The 24,085-nt window shown below is 38.9% G+C and overlaps 1 protein-coding gene across 1 annotated transcript in view; it reads left to right on the top strand.

Moving 5' to 3' along the window:
* Positions 1–24,085, top strand: part of LOC115292847 (collagen alpha-4(VI) chain-like) — a 105,090-nt gene that overhangs the window by 33,638 nt on the left and 47,367 nt on the right. The window contains 9 exon segments of the mRNA XM_029940832.1: positions 3,524–3,595; positions 4,667–4,693; positions 6,621–6,665; positions 8,857–8,910; positions 11,952–12,014; positions 12,348–12,413; positions 18,073–18,126; positions 18,240–18,275; positions 22,597–22,659. Coding sequence (XP_029796692.1) covers positions 3,524–3,595; positions 4,667–4,693; positions 6,621–6,665; positions 8,857–8,910; positions 11,952–12,014; positions 12,348–12,413; positions 18,073–18,126; positions 18,240–18,275; positions 22,597–22,659 — 480 coding nt within the window.

Here is a 24,085-nt window from a genome sequence, read left to right as displayed (position 1 = left end):
CCCCTAGGAGAAAGTACTTTGAAATATGAGAATCTTTGTGAAAACTTTGTGAAAATTCACATTTAAGAACACTTTTTTTTTTTACCTGAGGACTAATTTTGGAAAAATACCTACCTAATCATGTATGCATGGCAACTGAAACTTTAGGAACTGTGAGTAGAAGTCATAGGAGTGAGCTTTTTACTTTTTCTTCACAATTTTCTTTTAAATTTTTAGTTGTGGCAAAATATACATAAGACTTATCATCGTAACGATTTTCAAGTGTACAGGTCAGTGGTGTTAAGTACATTCATGTTGTTGTGCAAACTGTCACCACCACGCATCTCCAGAACTCTTTTCATCTTGCAAAACTGAAACTCTGTCCCCATGAGACCCTAACTCCCATGACCCCCTCCCCCTAGCCTCTGCCAACCCCCATTGGTTGTATGTATGAATGTGTGTCTGTATGAATGGCCCTACTAGGTCCTGATTAGGAGCAAATAGTGTTTGTATTTTTGGCTTATTTCATTTGGCATAATAGCCCCTTAAGATTCATCCATGTTGTAGCATGTCAGAGTCTCCTTCCTTCCTAAGGCTGAATACTAGCCCATTGCATGGATACGCCACTTTTTGTTTTTCTGTTTACCTATTAATGGACACATGGGTTGCTTCCACCTTACAGCTGTCCTGAATAATGCTGCTAGGAATATGGGTGTGCAAAAATCTCTTCAAGACCCAGCTTCCAGTTCTTTGGGGTAAATACCCAGAAGTGGAATTGGGAGATCATATGGTAAGATCTATGGGGAGATCTATTTTTGGCTTTTTTGAGAGACTGCCACGTTTTCCACAGCAGCTGCACTCTTATAGCCCCACCACCAGTGCAAAAGGGTTCCAATTTCTTCCCACCCTCTCCAAAACTTGTGTTTTTTGGTTTTTGTTTTTGATAACAGCTATCCTAAGAGTGTTTTGTTTTGTTAAAAATACATTTTAAGAATTTTCCCTTTGTGTCCCTGCTTTGTTAGGGACATTTGTTTTGTAGGCAACTATTTTCTTTTTTTGGTTGTTAATATAATTGATCATCAAATTGGTTTCCATACAACACCCAGTGCTCATCACAGTAAGTGCCCTCCTCAATGCTCATTGCTCGCTTTCCCCTCTTCCCTGTCCCCCATCAACCCTCAGTTTGTTCTCAGTATTTAAGAATCTCTTACAGTCTGTCTCCCTCCCTCTCTGTAACTTTTTTTTTTTACCCCTTCCCCTTCCCCCATGGTCTTCTGTTAAGTTTCTCAAGATCCACATATGAGTGAAAGCATATGGTATCTGTCTTTCTCTGTCCGACTTATTTCAGTTAGCATAATACCCTCCAATTCCATTCATGTTGCTGCAAATGGCCAGATTTCATTCTTTCTCATTGCCAAGTAGTAATCCATTGTATATATAAATCATGTCTTATGTATCTTGTCAGTTGATGGACATTTAGGCTCTTTCCATGATTTGGCTATTGTTGACAGTGCTACTGTAAACATTGGGGTACATGTGCTCCTATGCATCAGCACTCCTGTATCCCTTGGGCAAGTTCCTAGCAGTGCTATTGCTGGGTCGTAGGGGAGTTCTATTGTTAATTTTAAAAGAAACCTCCACACTGTTTTCCAGAGCAGCAGCACCAGTTTACATTCCCACTAACAGTGTAAGAGGGTTCCCATTTCTTCACACCCTTGCCAGCATCTATAGTCTCCTGATTTGTTCATTTTAGCCACTCTGGTGTGAAGTGGTTATCTCAGCGTGATTTTTATTTATATTTCCCTGAAGATGAGTGACGTTGAGCATCGTTTCATGTGTCTATTAGCCATCAGGATGTCTTCTTTTGAGAAGTGTTTATTCATGTCTTCTGCCCATTTTTTCACTGAGTTATTTGGTTTTTGGGTGTGGAGTTTGGTGGGTTCCTTACAGATTTTGGATGCTAGCCCTTTATCCGATATGTCATTTGCAAATACCTTTTTCCATTCCATTGGTTGCCTTTTAGTTAATTGTTTCTTTTGACATGCAGAAGCTTTTTATCTTGATGAGGTCTCAATAGTTCATTTTTGATTTTGATTCCCTCGTGTAGGCAACTGTTTTTAATAAAGACAACAACTGATTATTCATGACTGATAACACTATATAGTGCAATATTGTAAGTGGATATGTTAAAATTAGATTGTCCAGATGAAATGTAAACACTACATGTTGAACCTGAAAATGTGGGTAGCTGGCAAGAAGGAGGAGACCTGGCATCTACTGTGCATTAGATTTTGCATTTGGCATTTTGTACATGTTATGACATTTAATTTTTATCACAACCCTCCAGATATGTGCTAATACTTTCATTTTATGGATGTGGAGTTCAAAACTCACAGAGTGTGACTTTTAAGGTCAGACAGAGAAGGTTGCAGATGTGCCCAAACCCATGTCTGTCTGATGCCACAACCTCTGCTTTTCTCATTATCTCTTGCTGTCCAAGTATAAAACACCTCATTTGTCCAATCTGTATGATTTGTGAAGTACTTTCAATATAGTATCTCATGCATGCAACACAGCAATCCTGTGAATGGGCAGAATAAGTATTACCCAGATCCATATTTTATAAATGAAGAAAATTATAACTCATAGAGTCATGTACTTATCTAAGCTCACAAAACAAATTAGAAGCAGAACTAGGACTTGAACCCAAGACCTTTCCTTTTTGATCCAAAGTGCTTCTCACTTTACCATGTTCTCTTTTACTGTCCTGGGCAACTTACGTGGTTAAGTTATCCAACGTTATTAAATCAAAGTGAGATTATATTTGTAGACTCTTGATGAAAGCTCATGGACTATACAGTACTTTCTAATTTATAATTAATTATTTTGGCAAAAGGCATGCTATCTATCATTCCCTTCCCTATCCAATACCTAAATCAAAAGGTTATATTCACAAATATAATTTAGGAAGTCATTCTTCAAATTCTGAGTGGATGTCTGCTATTTGCCAGACACTGTTCTGAGCGCTGGAATCCCAGAGATAAATGAGTCCTTGTCTCCTTAGAAGCTCTCCATATTGCAGGAAACACAGAAACTGGTAATAATGCCCAATGTAACAGAAAAAGCTTCTCAGAAGAGGAGGTGACATATGGTCTACACCTTAGGAATGGGCAGGATTTCACCTTAGAAGAGAAAGAGTTAAATAGTGGTTTATTCTTTGTGGAATCACAAGGAAACCTTCATCCAATTTTAGATGCCTGCAGCAATGTTCAGACACACCTCCTGTTTTGTTTGAATTCTCAAGTGGCTTGAATGAATTGGTCAAAAATACAGATAATGTGGATTTGTATGACTTGGCTTTATCAGTTGACAGATAAACATTACCTTACAAGTGATCTGATCAGGTCTTTGAGGATGTAGAAGAGATTGGAAGGACAGCATAATATTTTAGTCATTCTGACGGTCATTATTGCTGATTTGAATCAGTTGGGTGATGATAGAGATAGTTGCTTACTTTTTCCTCTTGTGTATTTTTATTCCATAGGGAGAAAGAGGCCCGCAAGGTCTTCCTGGACCCCGAGGTGAGGAAGGATGCCCAGGTGTGAGAGGACCTAAGGTGAGTGTGGACTTTGAGCTGTGGAATTCTTTCCCTATCCCTGTTTGATCCCTTGAGTTTGAGGAAAATCTTAATTCTTCAACATAGCATCTTAGCTCCTTCTCAGACGAGGGGCTTCCCAGAAGTAGAGCCTGAGAAAAGGGGTCAAGTACAAATAATTTATAGGGAAAGGATCTCAGTAAATACTATCAAAACAGGAGAGAATTTAGGGAAGGAAGGTGGCCTAAGAAGGGTATGATTTTAATTAGATTACCACTGTGGGTAGATAGAGGCTCATCCTGCTAAGGAACTGTGTGAGCCAGTGTCGAACATGCACATCAATGTTATCCCACCCAAGAGGGTGAGAGAGCTGGGGTATTTATGCACCAAATCGTATCAAGCCTTAGCTGCAAGCTGCTCCCAGTGGATATTAATTCCCCAGTACTTCTGGCCTGTCTTGCGTATGGACAGGCTCTGGTACCAGAAAAACCCCTCAGGAAAAGGCATAGTTCTGGCAGTTGGAAGGGGTTTGAGAACACTGAAATTTTAAAGCCTACAGCAATAATGGGTGGGGCTTCCTTTTCAGTGGTTTCATAAATATTTCTTAACCTTCCAGGATTAGAGAATCTTCTTTAAGAAGGCTAGAAAAATTTCTCTACAACTCAGAGTCCTAGGGAGAGTTTTTCTGACCAAAGTGACCATATTCTGTATGCTCTAACAACTTACTTTTTCGATTATTTTGTACTGTTGTTGCTGGAAGCCTTCTCGTGCTTGTTAGCCAGTGTACTCTCACTTTTGTTTGAAAAAAATATGATTCTCCTATTATTAATAACTGGCAGGTCACTGCCATTTCCTGCTCACCCCTGCTATGTGAGGAGTTACCAATGTGATTTCATCCAAGTCACACTCAAAGGGAGCAGTAGTAATCAGGATGCTATGATGTCCATTATAGTTGCTGGAGAAGAAATCTTCATTTTGATCTGCTAAGTAATTGCCTTTTCTTGGAATTTGGGAATATATGGTGTCCTAAGAGAAACAAAGGTTTAGAAATCTTATTCAAACTCAATTCTTTTCATTTTTTCCCAATTTTAGGGAGCAAGAGGATTTTCTGGAGAGAAGGTAGGTGATCTTCCTTACTCTTCTTAAACTGGAGAGCAATTACTGTGGGAAACAGTAACAAGTCACTTGCTTTTCCTTTGCTTGAGTGAGGTGAGCCTCAAAACTTTTCGACAAGGGGATATGTCAGACGATATTGACAGCCAAACTGCTTTGCCAATAAATGGCTATTTGTAAGGTATGCACTTCATGTTTAAGGCAGGGACATATATAACATTCATGCCCTGCTAATTCTATAATAATTGAGCCACCATATTCATCACATGATGCTCTGAAAGAGTTGGTCCTGAATTCAAGGTGTGGTAGGGAGGGGTCTGGTCAAGGTGAGTATCAAATAGGAGATGGATGCCAGGACAGGGTCCGTAGGAAAGGAGCTGGCACAATAAGAGAATGACTTTACATTCAGATTCAAAAGCAAAGTATCCATTTGCTCATTTGTGCACTCAGGAAATATTTTTATAGGTACCCATTCTGTTCCCCATATTATCCTTGAGAGTGGTTACAAAGTGATGGACAGAGCAGACAAGGAATGAGAGAACTTCTTGACTCATGTCTCCTGATACCACTGATTCACCCGTATGGCTTGTGGCAAATATATTGCATAATTTTAGTATGAAAGTTCAGTATGCTTATTTTCATACACTAACCTGCTGTCTTTTGGTTTAAAAAAAAAGTGCCTGAAGCTTGGTTTCCTCATGTATGTAGTAGGAGTGAATCAACTATTTCACATGCACAGTATGCATTTTATTTGGCTTGTAAAACTCTGGATTCTTTTTTTTTCAAAAGATGCTTTATAATAAATATGTTAACTGTCATTCTGAGATAGTTGGCAAAATGAGGGCCTCATGAGTTGGAAGTGATGGAATATTCAAGGAGACATTACTACACAACTGTCCGTCTTTATTCTTATCCAGTTAGCTTCAAGTTTTCAGTTCTTAAGGACTTTTCTTATTGTAAGTCTACCCAAATGCATAATGTGGACACACTCCCATTTAATTCCTCCTTAATCTGGGCTCTTCTAGGTTTCCATTATGCAAATCAATTCAGGCATATTTGCCTTTTTAAGTTAAAAAATGTCAATGACAAAAGGACCATCTTTAATTTTTTTGAATGTTTATTTATTTTTGAGAGAGAGCGAGAGCACATAGGGGAAGGAGCAGAAAGAGAGGGAGAGACAGAATCAGAAGCAGGTTCCAGGCTCTGAACTGTTAGCCCAAAGCACAACAGAGGGGCTTGAAATCACAAACTCATGAGATTATGACGTAAGCCAAAGTCAGGTGCTTAACTGACTAAGCCACCCAAGTGCTCCAGATCATCTTTAACATGTAGACAACCAGAGGGAAATGTTGTATTCAGTCTTAAGAGTTACTACTTGTTGCCAGTGCAAAAGTCAAAAAAAGAAGTCTTTATACCCATTTGAAATTTGAGTTTCTTTTTTTCTTATCCTTTTTTTCCTTTAGCATTCAAAACTGTCAGGGAGGGGTGCCTGGGTGGCTCAGTCGGTTGGGTAAAGGTCCGACTTCGGCCCAGGTCATGATCTCACAGTTCATGGGTTCGAGCACCGTGTTGGGCTCTGTGCTGACAGCTCAGAGCCTGGAGCCTGCTTCAGATTCTGTGTCACCCTCTCTCTCTGACCCTCCCCCGCTCACGCTCTGTCTCTCTCTGTCTCAAAAATAAATAAACATAAAAAAAAAGATGCTCTTTAAAAACAACTGTCAGGGAAAATAGTGTATAATGCCAAGAACTATTTGGGAACGAAAATAATCATTGTTTTTTAAATATGTGAATGCAGTGTATAAATGTCATTTCGGAAGGTCTAGATTCTTCTACCAACTAAAAAAATAGATTAGCGAGGATATTAACATCAAAGCAGTAGTCATGTACACCTGGTCCTCGTTCCTTTACCAGTTTGTCTTTCTTTGCTCCACAGGGAGATCCTGGCAATGAAGGTGTTGATGGCTTGGATGGGGAACAGGTATAGAAAGTTTCTCATTCTATGTTTCTCCCTCTACTAGTTTGAAATTTATACTCTCTATTTATATTTTCCATGATATAGTCTAGATATGTTAGCATGCATACTCAACCATGTCTTAATCTATTATTTGTCCATATCCTCAAAATATAAGGACCTTAGAAACTTAACTCTAATCAACTGCCTTCTATAATACATATTATTGTCTAGAATTTTATTTCCCATTTATTTTTGGGAATTCTATCAATTAGTTGTTATTATTATTGTTTTAGTTAGTCATTGCTTATCTAGACTTACCCTTATTTGTTACTTTTGCTGATGCCTTCAAAAGAACATGAAAGATCCTGTTTCTTTTGCCTAAGGTACAACTTTTGGAATTTCCTTTAATGACGTTTGTAAACATTTTTGGTTTTTGGTTCTCTGAAAATCTCTCTACTATTTTCCTTGAAAGATAGTTCTTGGGGAAATAATGATTTTTCTTCTGGCACTTTGAAAATGTAATTTCACATTCTTCTGGCTTCTACTGTCTTCTGTCTTTCATTATTGCTGTTAAGAAGTTATTCTTGGGGGCACCTGGGTGGCTCAGTCAGTTAAGTGTCTGCCTTTGGCTCAGGTCATGATCTCATGGTTCGTGGATTGCAGCCCCGCATCAGTCTCTATCCTGACAGCTCAGAGCTGAGAGCCTGTTTGGATTCTGTGTCTCTATCTCCCTCTGTCCCTCCCCCGCTTGCTCCTGTGTTTGCTTGCTCACTATCTCTCTCTGTCTCTCAAAAATAATAAACATTAAAAAAAAGTTATCCATCAAACTAATTGTTCTTCCTTTGTCAGCAGTCTTAACGAAAAATATCATACTGCTTTAAAAATATCTCCTTCTAAAGGAAGCAAAAATAAGATAAAAACAGAGAAGGAGACAAACTGTTAGAGACTCTTAAATACAGAAAAGAAATAGGGTCTCTGAAGGGGTGTTTGTTGGGAGGGGTGGGCTAAATGGGCAAGGGGCATTAAGGAGAACACTTGTTGGATGAGCACTGGGTGCTATATTCAAGTGATGAATCACTAAATTCTATTCCTGAAATCATTGTTACACTATATGTTAACTAGCTTGGATGTTAATTAAAAAAAAAATTTCCCCCTTCTTTCTAGTGTTCTGTAGTTTCAATCTAATGTGTCCAGGTGTGGGTTTCTTTTTATTTATTCTGCTTGGGACTTGTTAGGTTTTTGAATCTGAACATTTGTGCCTTCTATAATTTTTGGAAGCTCCTTAGTAAATTCTCATTTAAAAATTTTTATCCTTCCCATTTTCTCTACTATCTCCTTTTGGAAAAAATTTGTCCTAATGTCTCTTAATCTTTCTTTCATGTTTTCCATTTGTCTTCCTGTGCTGCATTCTGAACACTTTCTTCAGTTTCAAGTTCATTAATCCTTATGTCACCTGTGTTTAATATACTATTTAACCTGTCCATTGAATTTTTAATTTCAATTATTCTGATATTCACTTCAAGAAGTTCTCTTTCTCAATTTTGCTTGATCTCTCTCTCTCTCTCTTTTTTAACAGTTGCTAATTATTTTACTCATTTTTAACCTATTTAAATGTATTAAAACACTTATTTTATATTCTGCATATGATAGTTCCAACAGCTACGGTCATTGCAAGTCTAATTTTGTTGCCTGTGGTTTCTGCTCACTTCTCCACCATGGGGTCTCCCTTGTGTGTATTGTGACTTTTGATTTAAACTCATTTTTGATTGAACTTCAGCTGTGAGAAGTCATAAGGCCTGAGTTGAGGTTGTTTGCTTCTGCTGTGTACCTGGTGGCTCTTCCTACTGAGATCACTTAAAATAAATGATGGATGGGATTTTGGTTTTTCACACCTCACTCACAGAGTGATTAGAAGTCCTTAGGATGGCCAATGGCTATTACTTCTCCGGATTTCTACTTTCCCTTTACTCTGAACTCTAAGAATTTCTCTTATTCTTTACCAGCTCATTAATGTATATAAAATACTTTAAACTTAGCTATATGGAATTTTATATGATTCTTCAAAGGGAGGATTTTTCAGGGAATCTAGTCTGTCACATACAAGCAGAGTGGTACCCTTTCTGCTCTTGCTGGGATGTGAAGCTACATGGAAAAAGTTCCCACCGTGACTTGATATACAAAGCTTCTTTGTATATTTCTTGTTTTTTTTTCCTAGGGTGATCGTGGAGCCCCAGGGTCATCTGGAGAAAAAGGAAATAGAGGAAATCGGGTAAAGTGTGAGAATTATTCTTCTCTCATGCTTCTATTGCATAAACTGACCTTGACAGTTTATTTTTAAGTTCTGGGAAAGAATCTTCTAATCGTTTAAGTTCTAGATTGGGAGTTAAAGGGCAATAAATACTAGCTTTTTGGAATCTTTAGTTGAGACCCTCCTGTGCTGCTAGTGGAGTAAGTGATAGCAATCCGGTTACTCAGCCTTTGGAACAGTGATCACCATGTCCTACCTCAAGGGCTCCGCAAAACTCCCTGTCACCAGTGATCCAGTTCCACACCCCAGGCCTTCACTACTCTCAGTCCGGAAGGGTCCTTCCCAATCGGATTGTACTACTCATTGTACCCTGAAGATTTATGTGCATGCCCACCCCTGTGTCTTGGCTCAACCGAGGCACCCCATCCTGGAGCGGCTTTTCCCTGCCTCCTCTTCAGTGCTTATTTGAGTATCAGTTTTTCTCCAGTTTCCAGCTCCTCTCCTTCCTCCTCCTTGACCATGTCAGCCTGTAGTGCTTGCTCTCTCCTTTCTCTACATCCCTTTCCTGTACATTATTTGCACTATCTGCTTGATGGGGACCATTCACTGCCTCATGCTGGTAATAATATTTCTATGCAGGGAAAGGCAGATGCCCGGTGTATCTACCGCAGCTCTCCCTCCCTCTGCCCATTGCAGGCATTACTAAGCAATTACAGAATCCAGTCTGAAGGATCTATCTCAGAACTCTTATAATCAGCTTCCGTTGATTGATTGGGTTAGATGAGGGGGGCAGGTAAATTTTATTTATGTTAAAAATATATATATTTTTTTTACTTTTTGGACCCCTCATGGAATTAGAGTAATGCTTTTACCCTAACACGTATATTGATTTCCTAATAAGTAAAACAGGGAGTCACAAGTAATGGTTCTTTATTGAGGGGAGTTTAATTGATAACCTGCAATTTGTGGATTAGATTTTAGAGAAGGTAGTGGACACCACATTTCTCTCAAGACTGGAGAGCCTTCAGTTTCCGTCGAATTTAGTTAAATTCTATAAACACCGGTCAAGGGCTTCCTACCTATAAAGTGTTTTGCTAGATAACAAAGAAGGCCTCAAAGATATATAAGTCATGGTTATGACAAACAAAGAGCTTATTCACTGATGTAGGAGATAAGATTTGTACTGGAAGAACTATAATCCAAGATAGGATAAGATAAAGGCTTTAAGAATGGTGTAAATAAAGGATCAATGGGAGCATAGTGACTTGGAGAGGAATCTAAATTAGAGTGACATTTTTTCATCTGAACAGTAGTCAAAATTTGCTGTGTATCTATGGTAATCCAGGCACAATTTTAGAATGGGGAACAAGACAGGCATAGTTTCTGTGCCTCAGAACTAGCCTCAGTGAGGAATGAAAGATATTAATGAAATAATCACAAAACAGCTGTAAGATTATGGGTGAGATAAGGGTATGAAGGAGAGATAAATGACGAGGATCTGATCCAGCCTGTGTATTCAGAAAGGCTGCATCAACGGAGTGAGGATGGTGTGAAATTTAAAAGATGAGTAACAACCAGATGGTAACAGAGGAGGAAAGGGGGCAAGAGATCAGCCTTCCATAGTAAGGTCCTGTGGTAATTGATCATGGTGCCCAAGGCAGGAGGGGACGCTGGCATTCCAGGGAATACGGGAAATCAAGGCATTTTTCATAGACCTCTGTGAGGGAGACATACACCCTGTTAAGACACAATTCTAGACTAAGAAAAAGGAAAGGCTTAGAGTTGGAGGAGCTCAGCGTGAGTTTGGACAAACAATGTTTCCAAGTCCGCAGGTGCGGAGGGTGAGATAAAAGGTATAAAGAGTGGGATGAAAGTCTGGAAGGGCAGGTTGGAGTCAATTAAGTGCCATTGTGATGGGTTTGGGTTTTTTCCTATTGGGTAATCAGGTGCTAATGAAGGTTTCTAGGCAAGGAAGACACATGGTCAAAGGTACATGTTTGGAAGATTACTCTGGAAACCAGTGCCTGGGTCAGAAAAAGGAAGGACTAGAAGTTGGGCACGTCATAATAACCAAATGCCAGACTCTGTACTCAGCATTTTAATTATTCCATGTAGTCTCCATAACAGCCCTATAAAATGGGTATATCAGTTTTACAAATGAGAATATTGCATCTTAGAGAAGTCACAGAACTTTGCCTAGCTAGTAAAATGAACAGTAGGGTTGGAATTTAGAATTAACTAAATCCCTTTTACCATTATATCAGGCTAGGAAAGAGGTAAGGAGGAGTAACATTATGAGGAGGCTTTTTTTTTTTTTAACGGCCTAGAGAACATTCCATTCCCTGTGCGTCTGAGAACCATATCTCAGAGATGGGTCCCACTTCACTATCCTCAGAGTGTGGCGTATACCCTCTGGAACTCGGCACATAACCCCATTTGAGGAAGGTTCCTGGAGTGGGAGACCTCCCTGACGCTGTGGCTCTGTAGGAACTACCATACACAGAGAGTACCATTAACCACAGGTTTTAAGAGAAGCAACTGTTTGTTTATCATGTCATAGTCTTATGGCAAGTTGCTTCACTTCACTCGTTCCCCTTCCAGAGTAGGAGCTCCAGAAGCATTTTTCTCTGATTTGCCTTTTTTTCTTGACATCTTGCTGTGCCAGTGCTACCCATGTCTGTGGTAGAGAATGCCTTCTTCTTCTTATGTGTGTTTTTGTGTAGGAGTATCGGGGAGATGTGCAAAGATTAGGAATTTGGTGGTAGGGACAACTGGGTCCAACCTCCCTGAGCCATAAGTTTCTTGCATGCAGTATGTAACTCCTGAGTTGTAAGGGTTCGGTGAGGTAATGCATACCTTGGGCCACATGTATCAGAAACTTCTAATAAAAGTATGTTCTTTTCTGCATCCCAACCTCACCTCTTTGGCAGCAAATGCCTTAAAATTCAAGTACTAAATTGCTCTTTGAATGTGATTCTCATTTTCCCTCTTAATGTTCTCTTTCCCTTAGGCAATAGATGATCTTTTAAAGTGACACATTATTTTTCCCCCTGTGATTTAAGGGCTTGACGGGACCACCTGGACCTCCTGGAAAGCGTGGAGAGCCTGGGTTAAGAGGAGATCCTGTGAGTGAAGGATTTCAGTTGCTTTAATCCAGGGGCTTATAAACAGTTTGCTTAGGCACAAAGTCAGAGAACAATTAATTATTCATTAATGAGGCATCTGTTCAGCCTATCTTAGTATTGCAACAAATAAGAGATTTGTGAGGAGACCCATCTTATAGAACATTTGGGTTCTTAAAGACTTTGCAACTTTAATTGCATTGGGTATTTGGGATTTCTAAGCAAAATCAGACAATTAAAAAGGTACACTTTGATGCCTTTAAAAATCATACTTCCTGTAATTTCTTTTCCTATCTTTCCTGTCCATTTGAGGTAAGCAAGCTTTTCTTTTCTCAGGGAGAACCTGGAGCAGATAGTTTTATCCAAGGCCCAAAGGGAGAAAAAGGAAGGCGTGGACATCAGGTAAGATAATCTTTATTTGCTTGGGAATGCTGGTGGGGGGCGGGGTGTGGTGGTGGTGGTGGTGTTGGAGATGCTAGCTGGTGAGGAAGGCTTGAGCATTCTCATATGATCGGCATTGAAAACCAGAGAGCAAACCTATGGGACTCCACGGCCCAGGAAGACAAAAGCTCTGTAGGCGAATCCCCAGTTATATCCTTATAGTCTGGTGTCCTTCTCTTGTGATTTCTTTTTTCCTGAAAAAATGTCATTTCCCACAACACTAGCAATACAGATTATTTTATCTCTTTTGTCCTTGGTTTCTTCCCCTTGAAAGTGAAAGCATCAGGCTCAGCGATGCCTAAGATCTTTGCAGTTTAAAAATCCTCCAATTTCATAATGATGCCTTGATTTACAAGATGGTCCGGCCATTACAATGCCGGCCTGCTTCCCATCACTGCCCGTGTTGATTGATGTGACTCGAGTGCGAGCCATTTTTAGAGATAAGCTCCTTGTCTGGTTTTGAAGACTGGAAGTGTTATGATAGAAGGCGTCACCAAAGGAAAAAGACTTGTTAACTTTGAAAATGTGGCTAACTGGTTGGAAGCCATATTTGGAGTTTTTTGTGTCCTAGTTATTAAAATTCATGACTGAAAAATGACTAAAGTAACCTGAGTGCCTCAGTCCTCACATCTTGTCATTCCAGATTTCCAGAAACAAGGTCTGCACAGCAAAATCTTTATAACTGTAAAGCAACCTCTATTTTTTTTGAACTCCAATTTGCTTCCTTTGAGAAAGCCTTAGGACATTGATTCTTTTCCCTGAATTGTGACTCATTTGCATCCATTTTGTAGATGGCCAGGTCCTGAGTAAACTCAGGTCCTGAGTTTGTAACAAGATCATTAGTATGTAGCTAGGCGAAAAAACTGTTAGTCCTTGCTTCAAGAATTTTTCATCCTGTTGTTAATTAAAGTTATTTTGGACAAACTCCACTGAGAGGGTTCTCTTGGGTGAGTTGAGACTGGAGAGCCCTGTGAATAGCCAATCAGTTATGGAATTAAGCAAAGAGAATAGCCGGGAAGCAACCCTTAACCCATCTGGGTCCCAGTTTCCTCACCTGTAAGGTGGGAAGTTTAGAAACCATTTCAAAGTTCTCATGAGTTCCTGGTTGTCATGGGAAGGAAGGTATATAGATTGAGCTTTGATTCCGTGGTTTGCTCATGGCTAGGCTTTACTGCCGGGAAAGAACTCAGGCCACTAGACAAACTGTCCAGTAACGTGGCACCTCAGCCATGGGGAAAGCCTCACACTCTCCATTTTCAGAGGTCTCCATCACTGACTTGAGCTGAGAGTTAACTGAGAACGTTAGATCCCTGAGCTGTATGTGCAAACACAGATTGGAACGCTCTGAGGTGGTGCCATGTAATACTGCACTTGTGTTCCACGTGGTTTCTCCTCTCATTCCGAGATCAAAGAAGGGTGCTGAATAGTCTTTGAATAGACTTGGGTAATAGAAGTCACCCTCACAAATTACGTAAGCCTATAGCTGGGAATGCTGAAATTCTAGGCTGCTAAGTGCCATTAGAGTACAGACCTCTAGAGGGCAATCTTTCCTCGGTACAAGTTTCCTTGGCTGTGGGAAAACAGCGTTCCTGTGAAACCAGTCAGAAGTGGAAATGGAGTAAGTGAAGAAACAATTACCATTAATTTATATGGGAACATATCTGAGTGTTCCCAGACCCCCCGAAAAGAATCTCTCCTAGGCTTCTCTGTTACCTTAGGACATATCTGGCTAAGAAATGCACAAAATAAGTTGAGATGCAGGGATGTTCCCAGAGTTCAAATCTGTGGCGGCTGGATGCGGAGATGCTGGGTGTGGTCCCCGGGGAAGGAGCTTGGCGGGCGGGGCCTCTCACTGCTTGGGGTGCATGCTGTCTCCGTAAAGGCTCGATGCTGAACACATGCTGAGCGCTGTTTTTACTTTTCACCTTTTTTCATAAAAGTGAAAAATCCTCCTTGGATTTCTTTTGGTTAGTGAAATCTGGTACTAATGTAGGTCTTTCATAGAAGTGAAGTTAAGTGGCTTCACATACGGAACACATACTTTTAATAGAGGGGGAGAGGGAGAGGCGGCCGCAGGATGCCTGTATTTGTTTCTGAGTTGAACCAAAGCGCAGATTCTATGTGGCAATTTGGATGGAGAAAGTCCCTTGATTGAAGCAGTCTTTTAAAGAAAACTGAAAAACTTGATTATATACTTAGTATGGGGAAATGATGGAAACTCCCGCGTGCTTTGACACTTAGGACGAGAAGGAAGACGAATACACCCCTTTTGGAAAATAATCAAGCAGCATATCTCAGCTAGGACTGCTGTTTGCTATTTATATTTTTTATTAAAACTTATTTTTCCTTATTTTGAAAGAGAGAGGGAGAGAGAGAGAGAGAGAGTGACTGCACAACCAGGGGAGGGACAGAGAGAGAGAGAATTCCAAACAGGCTCCACACTCATCATAAAGCCCCATGTGGGGCCTGAACCCACAACCGCCAGATCATGACCTGAGCTGATATCAAGGATCAGAGGCTTAACGGACCTAGGCACCCCTGTTGTTTATATTTTTTAATATGCATCTGACAGAAAGCCTGGCTGGCAGCTAATAAGTATATGTTTTATAATTCAGGGGAAGGTGATTCCAGGTTTGGTACACTAACTCAATGAAGTCATCAAAACCCAGAGATGTCTTTAGGAACGCAGCCCCTTTCTTCCATGGTGCCATCCTCAGTGTGGTCCTTGGGCTCAGAACCCAAGCATTTTGTCTTCACATGTACATAGAATGCCAGAAGGAAAGGGCTTTCATTTCATCAGGGCACTGCCAGCAATATTTTGTTTATGGCTTATTTGGCTCACTGGCTAGCTCTTGTGTTCCCCACTTACCCTCCCCCCAGTTTAAGAGAGCCAGAGAAAGCAAATTTCTGACAGAGGAAGTGAGATTTTCATGATTGGCTAAGACCTGTCATAATTCATCCCTTGGACCTGGGCATGTTGTTGTTCCAAACAAAGCAGATTGTCTAAGCAAGAAAGGAAGGAGAGAGACTGTTGTATAGTTCCCAGCTGTGTCTGTCCTAGATTAATGTGTCTATGTCCCTTGATCCCGTCTTTACATTTCTAGACATTTATCTGGAAGCTAATCATGGACCAACACAAAATTTAGGTCCAAGGATGGTCAGTCAATATAGTGATTTTTAATCACTACACTGGTTAAATATCCAATTATAGGAGATTGCTTATGTAAACAAGGGCAGGCCCATATAATCAAATATTATTAAGCCACGAAAAATAACATAGAAGACTATTTCACATTAAGGAAAACATTCATGATGTAATATTAAGTGAAAAGACCAGAATACAAACCTCTGTATTCCACAAGAGTCCAAAGGGGTAGAATGGTTCTATGTCTGTCTATTCTGGAAGGATAAATAGCCAGGTAGTATGTGTTTTTTTCTTAACCTTATTCTTGAATTGTGAAAGTATTCAGTGATGAACTTGTATTACTTTTCACTGCAACTTTTCATTTTGAAAAATTTTAAATGTACAGAAAAAGTTGTAGTTGCAAGATCAGCATGGTGAACACCAATTGTTATCATTTGGCCATATCTGCTTTTTGTCTATACAACTGCATAAGTAATATTTGATATATTTTGCTGAGCCATTTGAAGACTAATTGAAGGTATTATGACAGTTCTCTAAATATTGAACAAGTATCTTTCAAGAATAAGGACATTTTTTATATAAACAATACAATCATCACACTCAAAAAATTTAACATGGCGCAAAATTATTTTCTAATATGCATCCCATATTCAGATTTTCACACTTGCCCCAGTGATGCCTTTTATGGCAATTTTTATGGTTTTATTGTTCTGGGATCCAATCAAGGGCTGTGTGGCATATTTAATTGTCTTGCCTCAGTAGTATCCCTCACTCACCGCTGTTGTCCAGTTCTTTGTTTCCATGACATGGACATTCCTAACCAGTTATTTTTCCAAACATCCCTCAGTTAGGATTTGTCTGCTTGCTTCTTTAATATGAGATTCAGTTTAAATAGTTTTTGGGGTGACAGGAGATTAAGTAAGGTTATATCCCTCTCAGTCTCCAAGAGAGAAATTATGTCTGGCTCTCTCATTAATTTGGTCACTTGATTAAGATGATGTTCACAAGACTTATCCATTGCAAACATACTTTTCCACTCTTTGTAATGATCAAATAATCTGGCAATGATACTCTGAGATTGTAAATTTCTTGTTTCCCAACAGTCTTTTACTCAATGATTCCAACATCTGCCAAACGATTCTTTTGCTATGCTGGCTGCAAAAAATTGTCTACTATTAAAATGAGAAAATGATAAATGTTTTAAGAGAGAATCTTTTTTATATCTAGGCCAATTGTGAAAGTGCCTTTTCTAAAGCCTCCTTTCTCATACAGAAAAGTAACACTATAGATATTTGGGAATACAGAAAAGTAAAATGTAGAGAAAAAATGAATAGTTCCAATAATCAAGAAAAAAACCTAGGTGTATAGAACTTTTCTAACTTGATGGCAAAGTTACTTTCCCTGAGAAAGACAAGGAATCCATGGGTATATTAAAAACTGTCCTAGAACAATATAAAGAAATGAGGAACTGTCATTTTGTCTTTCTCTGTATTTGGGATAAATTATTCTTTCAGTGAATTTAACATACTTGAAAAGAATGTTTTAACACATTTTTTCTCCTTTATAAACTTTTTATAAACATAATTTTAATTGTTGCCTACTATTTCTATAAGCAGCCCTGCCATAATTTAATCAACACTTACATGTTGTGGAATATTTATATTGTTTTCGAATCTAATCTGTTATAAATAACCATGGAAAGAACAGCTTTGCACAAATGCTTTTATTTATTTCCTTGTTTATATGTTCTTACTGAGTTAGCATGTGACTTTACTGAGTATCTAAAATGTCCCTACTTGGGATCCAAGGTAGTTTCTGCTTCTCCTAAAGATGGACTCATTTTTTCCTCTGGACACATGTATTTTCCCACTTCTGATCTTAAAGAAGTGAGAGCACCAGAAAGCTTCCTCGTCATGACTGTGTATAACTTCTCCCTCCACCATCACCTGTACGTGCTGATCACTCCACAGGTGCAGAGACACACTCTTGTACGTTCTGTTTCTGTCTGCCATTCTGTACCCCATAAGATGGGCAGAAAGGGACCTTTCAGTATTTTTCAAATACTAAGCACAGCTCATGGGGGGAACACGTATGACTACTGTTGCAGCACAGTGAACCCTGAAGAGTTGTCACATGAACAATCTTTGGGGAAGGATGCCTACAATGTGGGTATTTTAGAGCACCAGAATTAATCCATTTGCTTCTAGAGAAGTGCTGACCTATACAACTTTCTGAGATCAAATATTCGATATCTGTGCTACTATGGTAGCCACTAGCCTCTTGTGGTTACTGGACACCTGAAATGTACATAGTATAACTGAGAAATTAAATTTCTAATTTAATTTCATTTTAATAATTTAAAATTGATAGTCACATGTAGCTAATTTCTTCTGTATTAGAGATCCCATGTCTGAAGAATAAATCCAGCAGGATGCAGACATGTAAACTTATATTCCTTTACATCTTCCTTTTCAGGGAAGATCTAGTTTTGACGGACCTCAGGGGGTACCTGGAAATGTTGGCCCTCAGGTAAGTATAGCCACTCTTGGGTTGTATTTCACCTGCTTTTATGGAAGAGAGAAGTAGGCTGGGGTGAAAATTGGGTTGTTTCTTTAATGTCTTTGCGTCCCTTCTGTTCTTAGGGGTCAAGAGGAAGACAAGGTGTGCCAGGGCAGGAGGTCAGTGCTTTCTACAAAGACTTACTTTTTGTTCCACATGTATGGCTACTTTAAAAAGTTCTCTCTGAGGTCAAGGGGAGTGCTGGCTGGGCTGTCTGAGATTGCAGGAAAATCGCTGAGGGGTTTTCATGGGAACTTTTCCATGAAGAAGAAAAAGTTTGTATGGCTCTCTTCTTCCCCTCCAACCCAGAATAATATTTCATTTAGATTGAAAAGAAGCTAATACCTTAGTGAAAAATGGCTTTACCTCTGAAATAATGATTTTTCCATTTAAAGAAATGGGCCTTCCTACGGGTGCTGAAGGGGATCGCATGGTCCCTAAATGAAGAAGAAAGATTGAGCTTTTAACATTGATGCAAATGGGAAGGATGTGACTGGAGGGTGGGCTACGGAGATATCGCTGTGGGGGACTTGTAGTTCACCAAGTTATTATATAGCACCAGTCACAGTCACTGCATTAGACCTTATTTCGATCACCTTCTGTAAACCTTTCTACAACCCTCAGAGTTATGAGCATCATTGGTTACCTTTTATAAATAAGAGAGAAAATACAGGTTTAGCAAAACTTGTCAGAGGCCACATAGCTAATAATAATTGGTAGAGCTGGATTCAAATCCAAAGATCAGGATGCTCTTGGAATTTTTTTTACAAAATAAGTTTACTGTGTAAACTTCTCTCTAATATACCATGCTCTGCTGGTATTATTTTTTCTAGCATTGTCCTGATTTAGTGATGGAGGAAAATCACAGATTGATTTATGTCAGCTTGGAGACCGTGTGTGTGTGTGTGTGTGTGTGTGTGTGTGTGTGTGTGTGTGTTGGGCAATTACCTCCTAGGTACAAAAGAAGATGTGATTCATGTCTTCAGGAAAAAAGTGTTGGAAAATCATGGATGTTGAGAAATTTCAAGGCTGAAAAATCCAAACAAGTTTTGATGACACCAAGTGAGATGTTTTTTCTCAAAAAATGTTAGGATTTGAAATACGTTCTTAAATACATATTTTCTATTAATTTGGTTTTAATATTTATGAAATAAATCATGTCTGGAACTATCATTTTATCTTACTATTTTTATCCCCCAAAGGCAGAAAGAAATAGACTAAGTTTTGGAGAAATTAAGTGGCTCTAGGCAGTGGAAGGAATTTCCTACTTTTGAACTACTTAATTCTTTGGGGATGCTACATGTCATTTATCTAAATATCCATTAACAGTGGGTTCTCTGGTCAAGTTGGGTCATGGTTAGTTTTCTTTCTCTATGTCATCCCATGTCCTGTGTTTTTTAAAAGTCTATTTATTTACTTGGAAGCAGGGGAGAGAGAGAGGAGGGAGGGGGAGAGAGAGAGAGACAGACAGACAGACAGACAGAGAGAGAGAGAGAGAGAGAGAGAGGGAGGGAGGGAAAAAAGAACAAGCAGGGAAGGGACAGAGAGAGAGGGAGAGAGAGAGAAACCCAAGCAAGTTTCACACTGTCAGCGGAGAGCCCAACATAGTGCTCAGTCTCTGTGATATGATGACCTGAGTGGAAATCAAGGGTTAGACCTTAACCAACCAGGTCACCTAGGTGCCCCCACACCCCATCTCCTGTGTAACTCTTTTTAAATTTACTTTAAATCTTAGTGAAGCCTGTGCATACATTTAAGTCAAATTGCATTATCTCCTTGCCCATTCTTCTCAGCCTTTGGGAGCACTCACTGTCATCTCTGTGGGTTAATTCCTTCTGGTATTATTGCCGTTTTTCTAAATAGCATGGTTACTTTGGTATTTCTTGGTTTTCAGTTTGGGATGTTTTTCTATTGATTTCTTGCTACGGGGAATAAAGATTTTTCTTAACCTGTCCATCTCCTTCTTCTTACACTTCCCCCAATTCATCCTCGCAATATACTTATTTTCTCTACCTTTGGACAAGACAGTTCATTGTTCCTACAATTACTAGGTAATATTATTTGCAGCCATATAACTTTTATTTTCTCTGAGGTACTCTTTCTCCCCATTTGCTTTGTAAATTTACTTTACCAATTAATTATAAAGCTCTTTGACAAAACTGGTAACCTCCTAGTATATTCAAACATGTGAGGTTTATTTCCCTGGGAATTCTCCTTCCTGGCTTTCTGACCTCCTGCTCTGATTCAAACTGATTTCTGCCTGGGCCTCTGCCCTGTTTTCTTATCAGGAAAGCTTGTGGAACCTCTCATTTTGGGAGCAGAGAAAAATATGTGGAAACTGCTGTCTTTAATAGGAAGCCTCTCCATTTAACACATTCTAATCTCGATGAACCTCTATAGTTGTTTGCTCTTTTCCTATTCAAGCTTTGATTTTTTAAATAAGAGATAAAATCATAACTATTTACAAACTTCAGGGGAAAGTGGGCTTATCTAACATGTCAGTAGTTTGCCGGTTAACCTGGTGTTGGAACATCAGTCACATAGATTCATTTATGTTTTTGAGGTTGCTACTTGCTAAAGATAAGCAAGTGGTGTTGGAGGGATATAGTTTACAGAGGTGCTGAATTCCAAATTACAGCATCCCTTGGATCTGGGGAAGATATGGCTCATTACTGTCTATAAAATTAGATATGCTAGGATCTATAAGGTATATAATAAATTGAAAATTTAAATAAGATTTTAGGGAAAATATTGTACTATGGCAAACAAGTCAATGCATAGATTATTTTGGCAATAAGGGGAAACCTTAATTTGTTAATTATGACATAATTAAGAATGTCATTTTAAAAAGTATCTGTAAGCCCCACTAGCTTCCTATAATTATTTTCATGTTTGTGTGTTTCCTGTACTAGATAGATAATGAGTTATAATGGATATATTATTTTGTAGTCTACTTTTCTGTTTGTAAATCTTCCTATTATTATTTTATTTTAATATATTATAGCATACTCTATAGAAGACCAATGATTTGCTAAAGCATTCTTATATTAAGCATTTAGATAATTTCTGTTTTGTTGGATATTATGGAAAGAGAAACTGTAGTACAGGTTTTTTGTTTTGTTCCTGCTTTTGGTTTGCTGAAATGATTTCCTTAATATAAATGTACAGGCATAGAGGTACAATTAAAGAGTTTGAACTTGGCCATAAAGAACCAGATTGTTTTCAGAATGTTGCACTGTGAATGTCACTAATGTGATATGCAAAGAGTTTTACAATGTATTTCAAAATTTCTAGCTTTTAAAACTTAGCTATGTTTATAAATCTAGAAGTCAACTGTTAAAGAGCAGAGTAAAATAACAATAATGATTAAGAGAAGTGCCTCACGGGATGCCTGGGGGCTCTGTCAGTTAAGCAGAAAACCCTTGGTTTTGTCTCATGGTTTGTGAGTTCAAATCGTATGTTGGGCTCTGCGCTAACAGGGTGGAGCCTGCTTGGGACTCTCTGTGTCTCTCTGCTTCTCCCCTGTGTATGTGCATGTACATGCTCTATCAAAAATAAATAAATGCGCATTTAAAAAAATGTAAAAAAAGAAATGTTTCCCATTTACCTGAACAGTTTAAAAAACTTAAGAAGCATGAGAAATTGATCCACACAGCAATTAATTCTGATTTTAAGATTTTTTTCTCTTTGCAAACCTATGAATATTTAGGTACCTTTCCAACACATGAACAACGTGAAAGAGAAGGCAGAATAATTCATACAAAGGGCATTATCTTCAATCTTAGAAAGTGTATCTTCTCTGTAGAAGTGAAACTATTAATTTGAGAAAGAACTTAAGTCAGTTATTCGATGAATCATGTTAAAAGCTCACCCTTTGACCAGAGAGCCAGCTTAATCCTGTGAGAATCTATAGGATTTATTTTTGGTTTTGTTTTTGTTTTAAGAATCTGTAGAGTTTTAAAGTCAGTTTTCTGCCGTTTCTCTATGTGGCTTCATGAGCCTTCCTCCAGAATGTCACATTTGTTGCTGTTGTCAACATTCTGAGGTTTTTTTTTTTTTTTTTAACATGTGCTAAGGGTCCTTAAAACCAGAGAATACTTAGCCCATATCCCTCAAAGGAATGGATGGACTTTGGGGAAGCGGTATTATGTGAAACGGGAGTTTGGGTTGTTTAAACAAAGCGTTTTTGCTTCTATCACTAGCTAAGACATCAGAAGGAGGCATGCAAAGACTGGGAAGAAAATCTGGTTTTCCAACCTAAGCAGAGCCCCTCCCCCACATCTTCTCCAATTCCATGTCTTAAGAGAACTGAGCACAGACAATCAAATCTTCCTTGTCTTTCTCTTGTGGCTTTCAAGTGACATCTTGCAGGGAAGACTGCCCTCAATAGGAACACTAAGGATGCCGGGTGAACTCACTAAGTTTTGTTCATTTTAACAGGGTGTGCGTGGAGAATCTGGTGAACGGGGTTTCCAGGGAGAGCGTGGATACTCAGGCCCACAGGTTGTATCAGTGAAGTCGGTTTTAATGCTAAAGGATATTTGTTTGAAATTATAACTTAGATTCTTGGATGAGGATTTAACATATGTCAGAGTGGCCTTGGATATCTCTTTTCCAGGGCCTTTCCCAAGCAAATTGTGTCTCTCTCTCCTGGGCAGTTTGAACCCCAATAGCAATATTTATGGAGTTCTTAAGATGTCTTAAATATGGCCTTAAGCCCTTGTGTTAGCCCATTTAATCCTTTAATAGGGGTTTTTATCCCTATTTTATAGAGAAAAATGGATGAGAGGTAGAGAAGTAAGGTAAATGGGTCAAGCTCACACAGTTAGTAAATGATAAAGATGGGATTCAAACTCAGGAAGTCTACTTATAAAATCTGTGCTCTTAATTACCTCTGAGGCTGTGTATTCAACTTACGCAAATAGTAATTCATTAAAACTTTGCTCAATTTGGCACGAAAAATCAGCAAACTTTATTGAGTATCTGTTATACACAAGTCACTTTGCTAATAGGTGTGGGACATTCCGGAAGGATATTAAGGCTAGGTCTTGCCCACAAGCAGGGTGTTGTAAAGAATCCAGTAATAACTGGAAATTTAAACTTTCCCATCCAGTTCTTTTGGAATCTTCTATGCATAAGCCAAATCTGTCATTCTGTAAACCCTTCTGGAACATGTTATACATCTTTCTTTTAAAAGCCAAATTGTTCCCAAGTATCAAATGGAAGAACTTTAAAACAACAAATTTGACTAACACGCTGCATCATTCTCCGTAACCTTAGAAATTCTATGACTGTCAGGCAATAACTTTGAAAGGTTTCTGTTGTTTTTCTACTTGACAAAGGTACTAAAGAAAGCAATGGGTGATCAAAGTGTAATTAGAGATTGTATTTATTTTATGTTAGAAAATAGTGTCTGAACGTAGGGAAAAACAACCGAGAGATATATTTTTGCCTTTCTTTTGATCACTGGCTTAATTCAAATTTGGACCCCCACCGCTGTTGTGTCCTGGCCTTCTCTTTTATATTCACTTTATCATTCTGCTGAGTGCAAGGGGAACACATTGTTTAGTGACCCATGAGCAAGATAATCAATAAAACCTCTCTTTAATTTCACCTCCCACTGGGATGTATGATGCTCTATTTAAATAGATAATTATAATACCTCACCCAGGAGTATAGAAGCCGTGATCAATGCTTCTAATAGGAAAGCATTTTTCAGAAAAGCTAGAGAAAAAATAGTGTTGAAACCAGTAAAGTTAAATAGATTGGGGAGAAAATGAGTACTGTGCCTGGTGAGATGGGGCTGCTTAAATGTACTGTTGGCTCTTGAGAAAATCAAAATGTGCTCTCTTGTTGTTAGCCCTGTGCATATACAGGAAAGGTTGGATTTCCAAAGGAGATCAATAGCCTAGCAGCCCCTCTCATTCCC

This window comes from Suricata suricatta, chromosome 5, assembly GCF_006229205.1.
Source record: "Suricata suricatta isolate VVHF042 chromosome 5, meerkat_22Aug2017_6uvM2_HiC, whole genome shotgun sequence".
Lineage (NCBI taxonomy): Eukaryota > Metazoa > Chordata > Mammalia > Carnivora > Herpestidae > Suricata > Suricata suricatta.
Note: the sequence above shows the minus strand (reverse complement) of the source record. Positions and strands in the feature narration are given on the sequence as shown.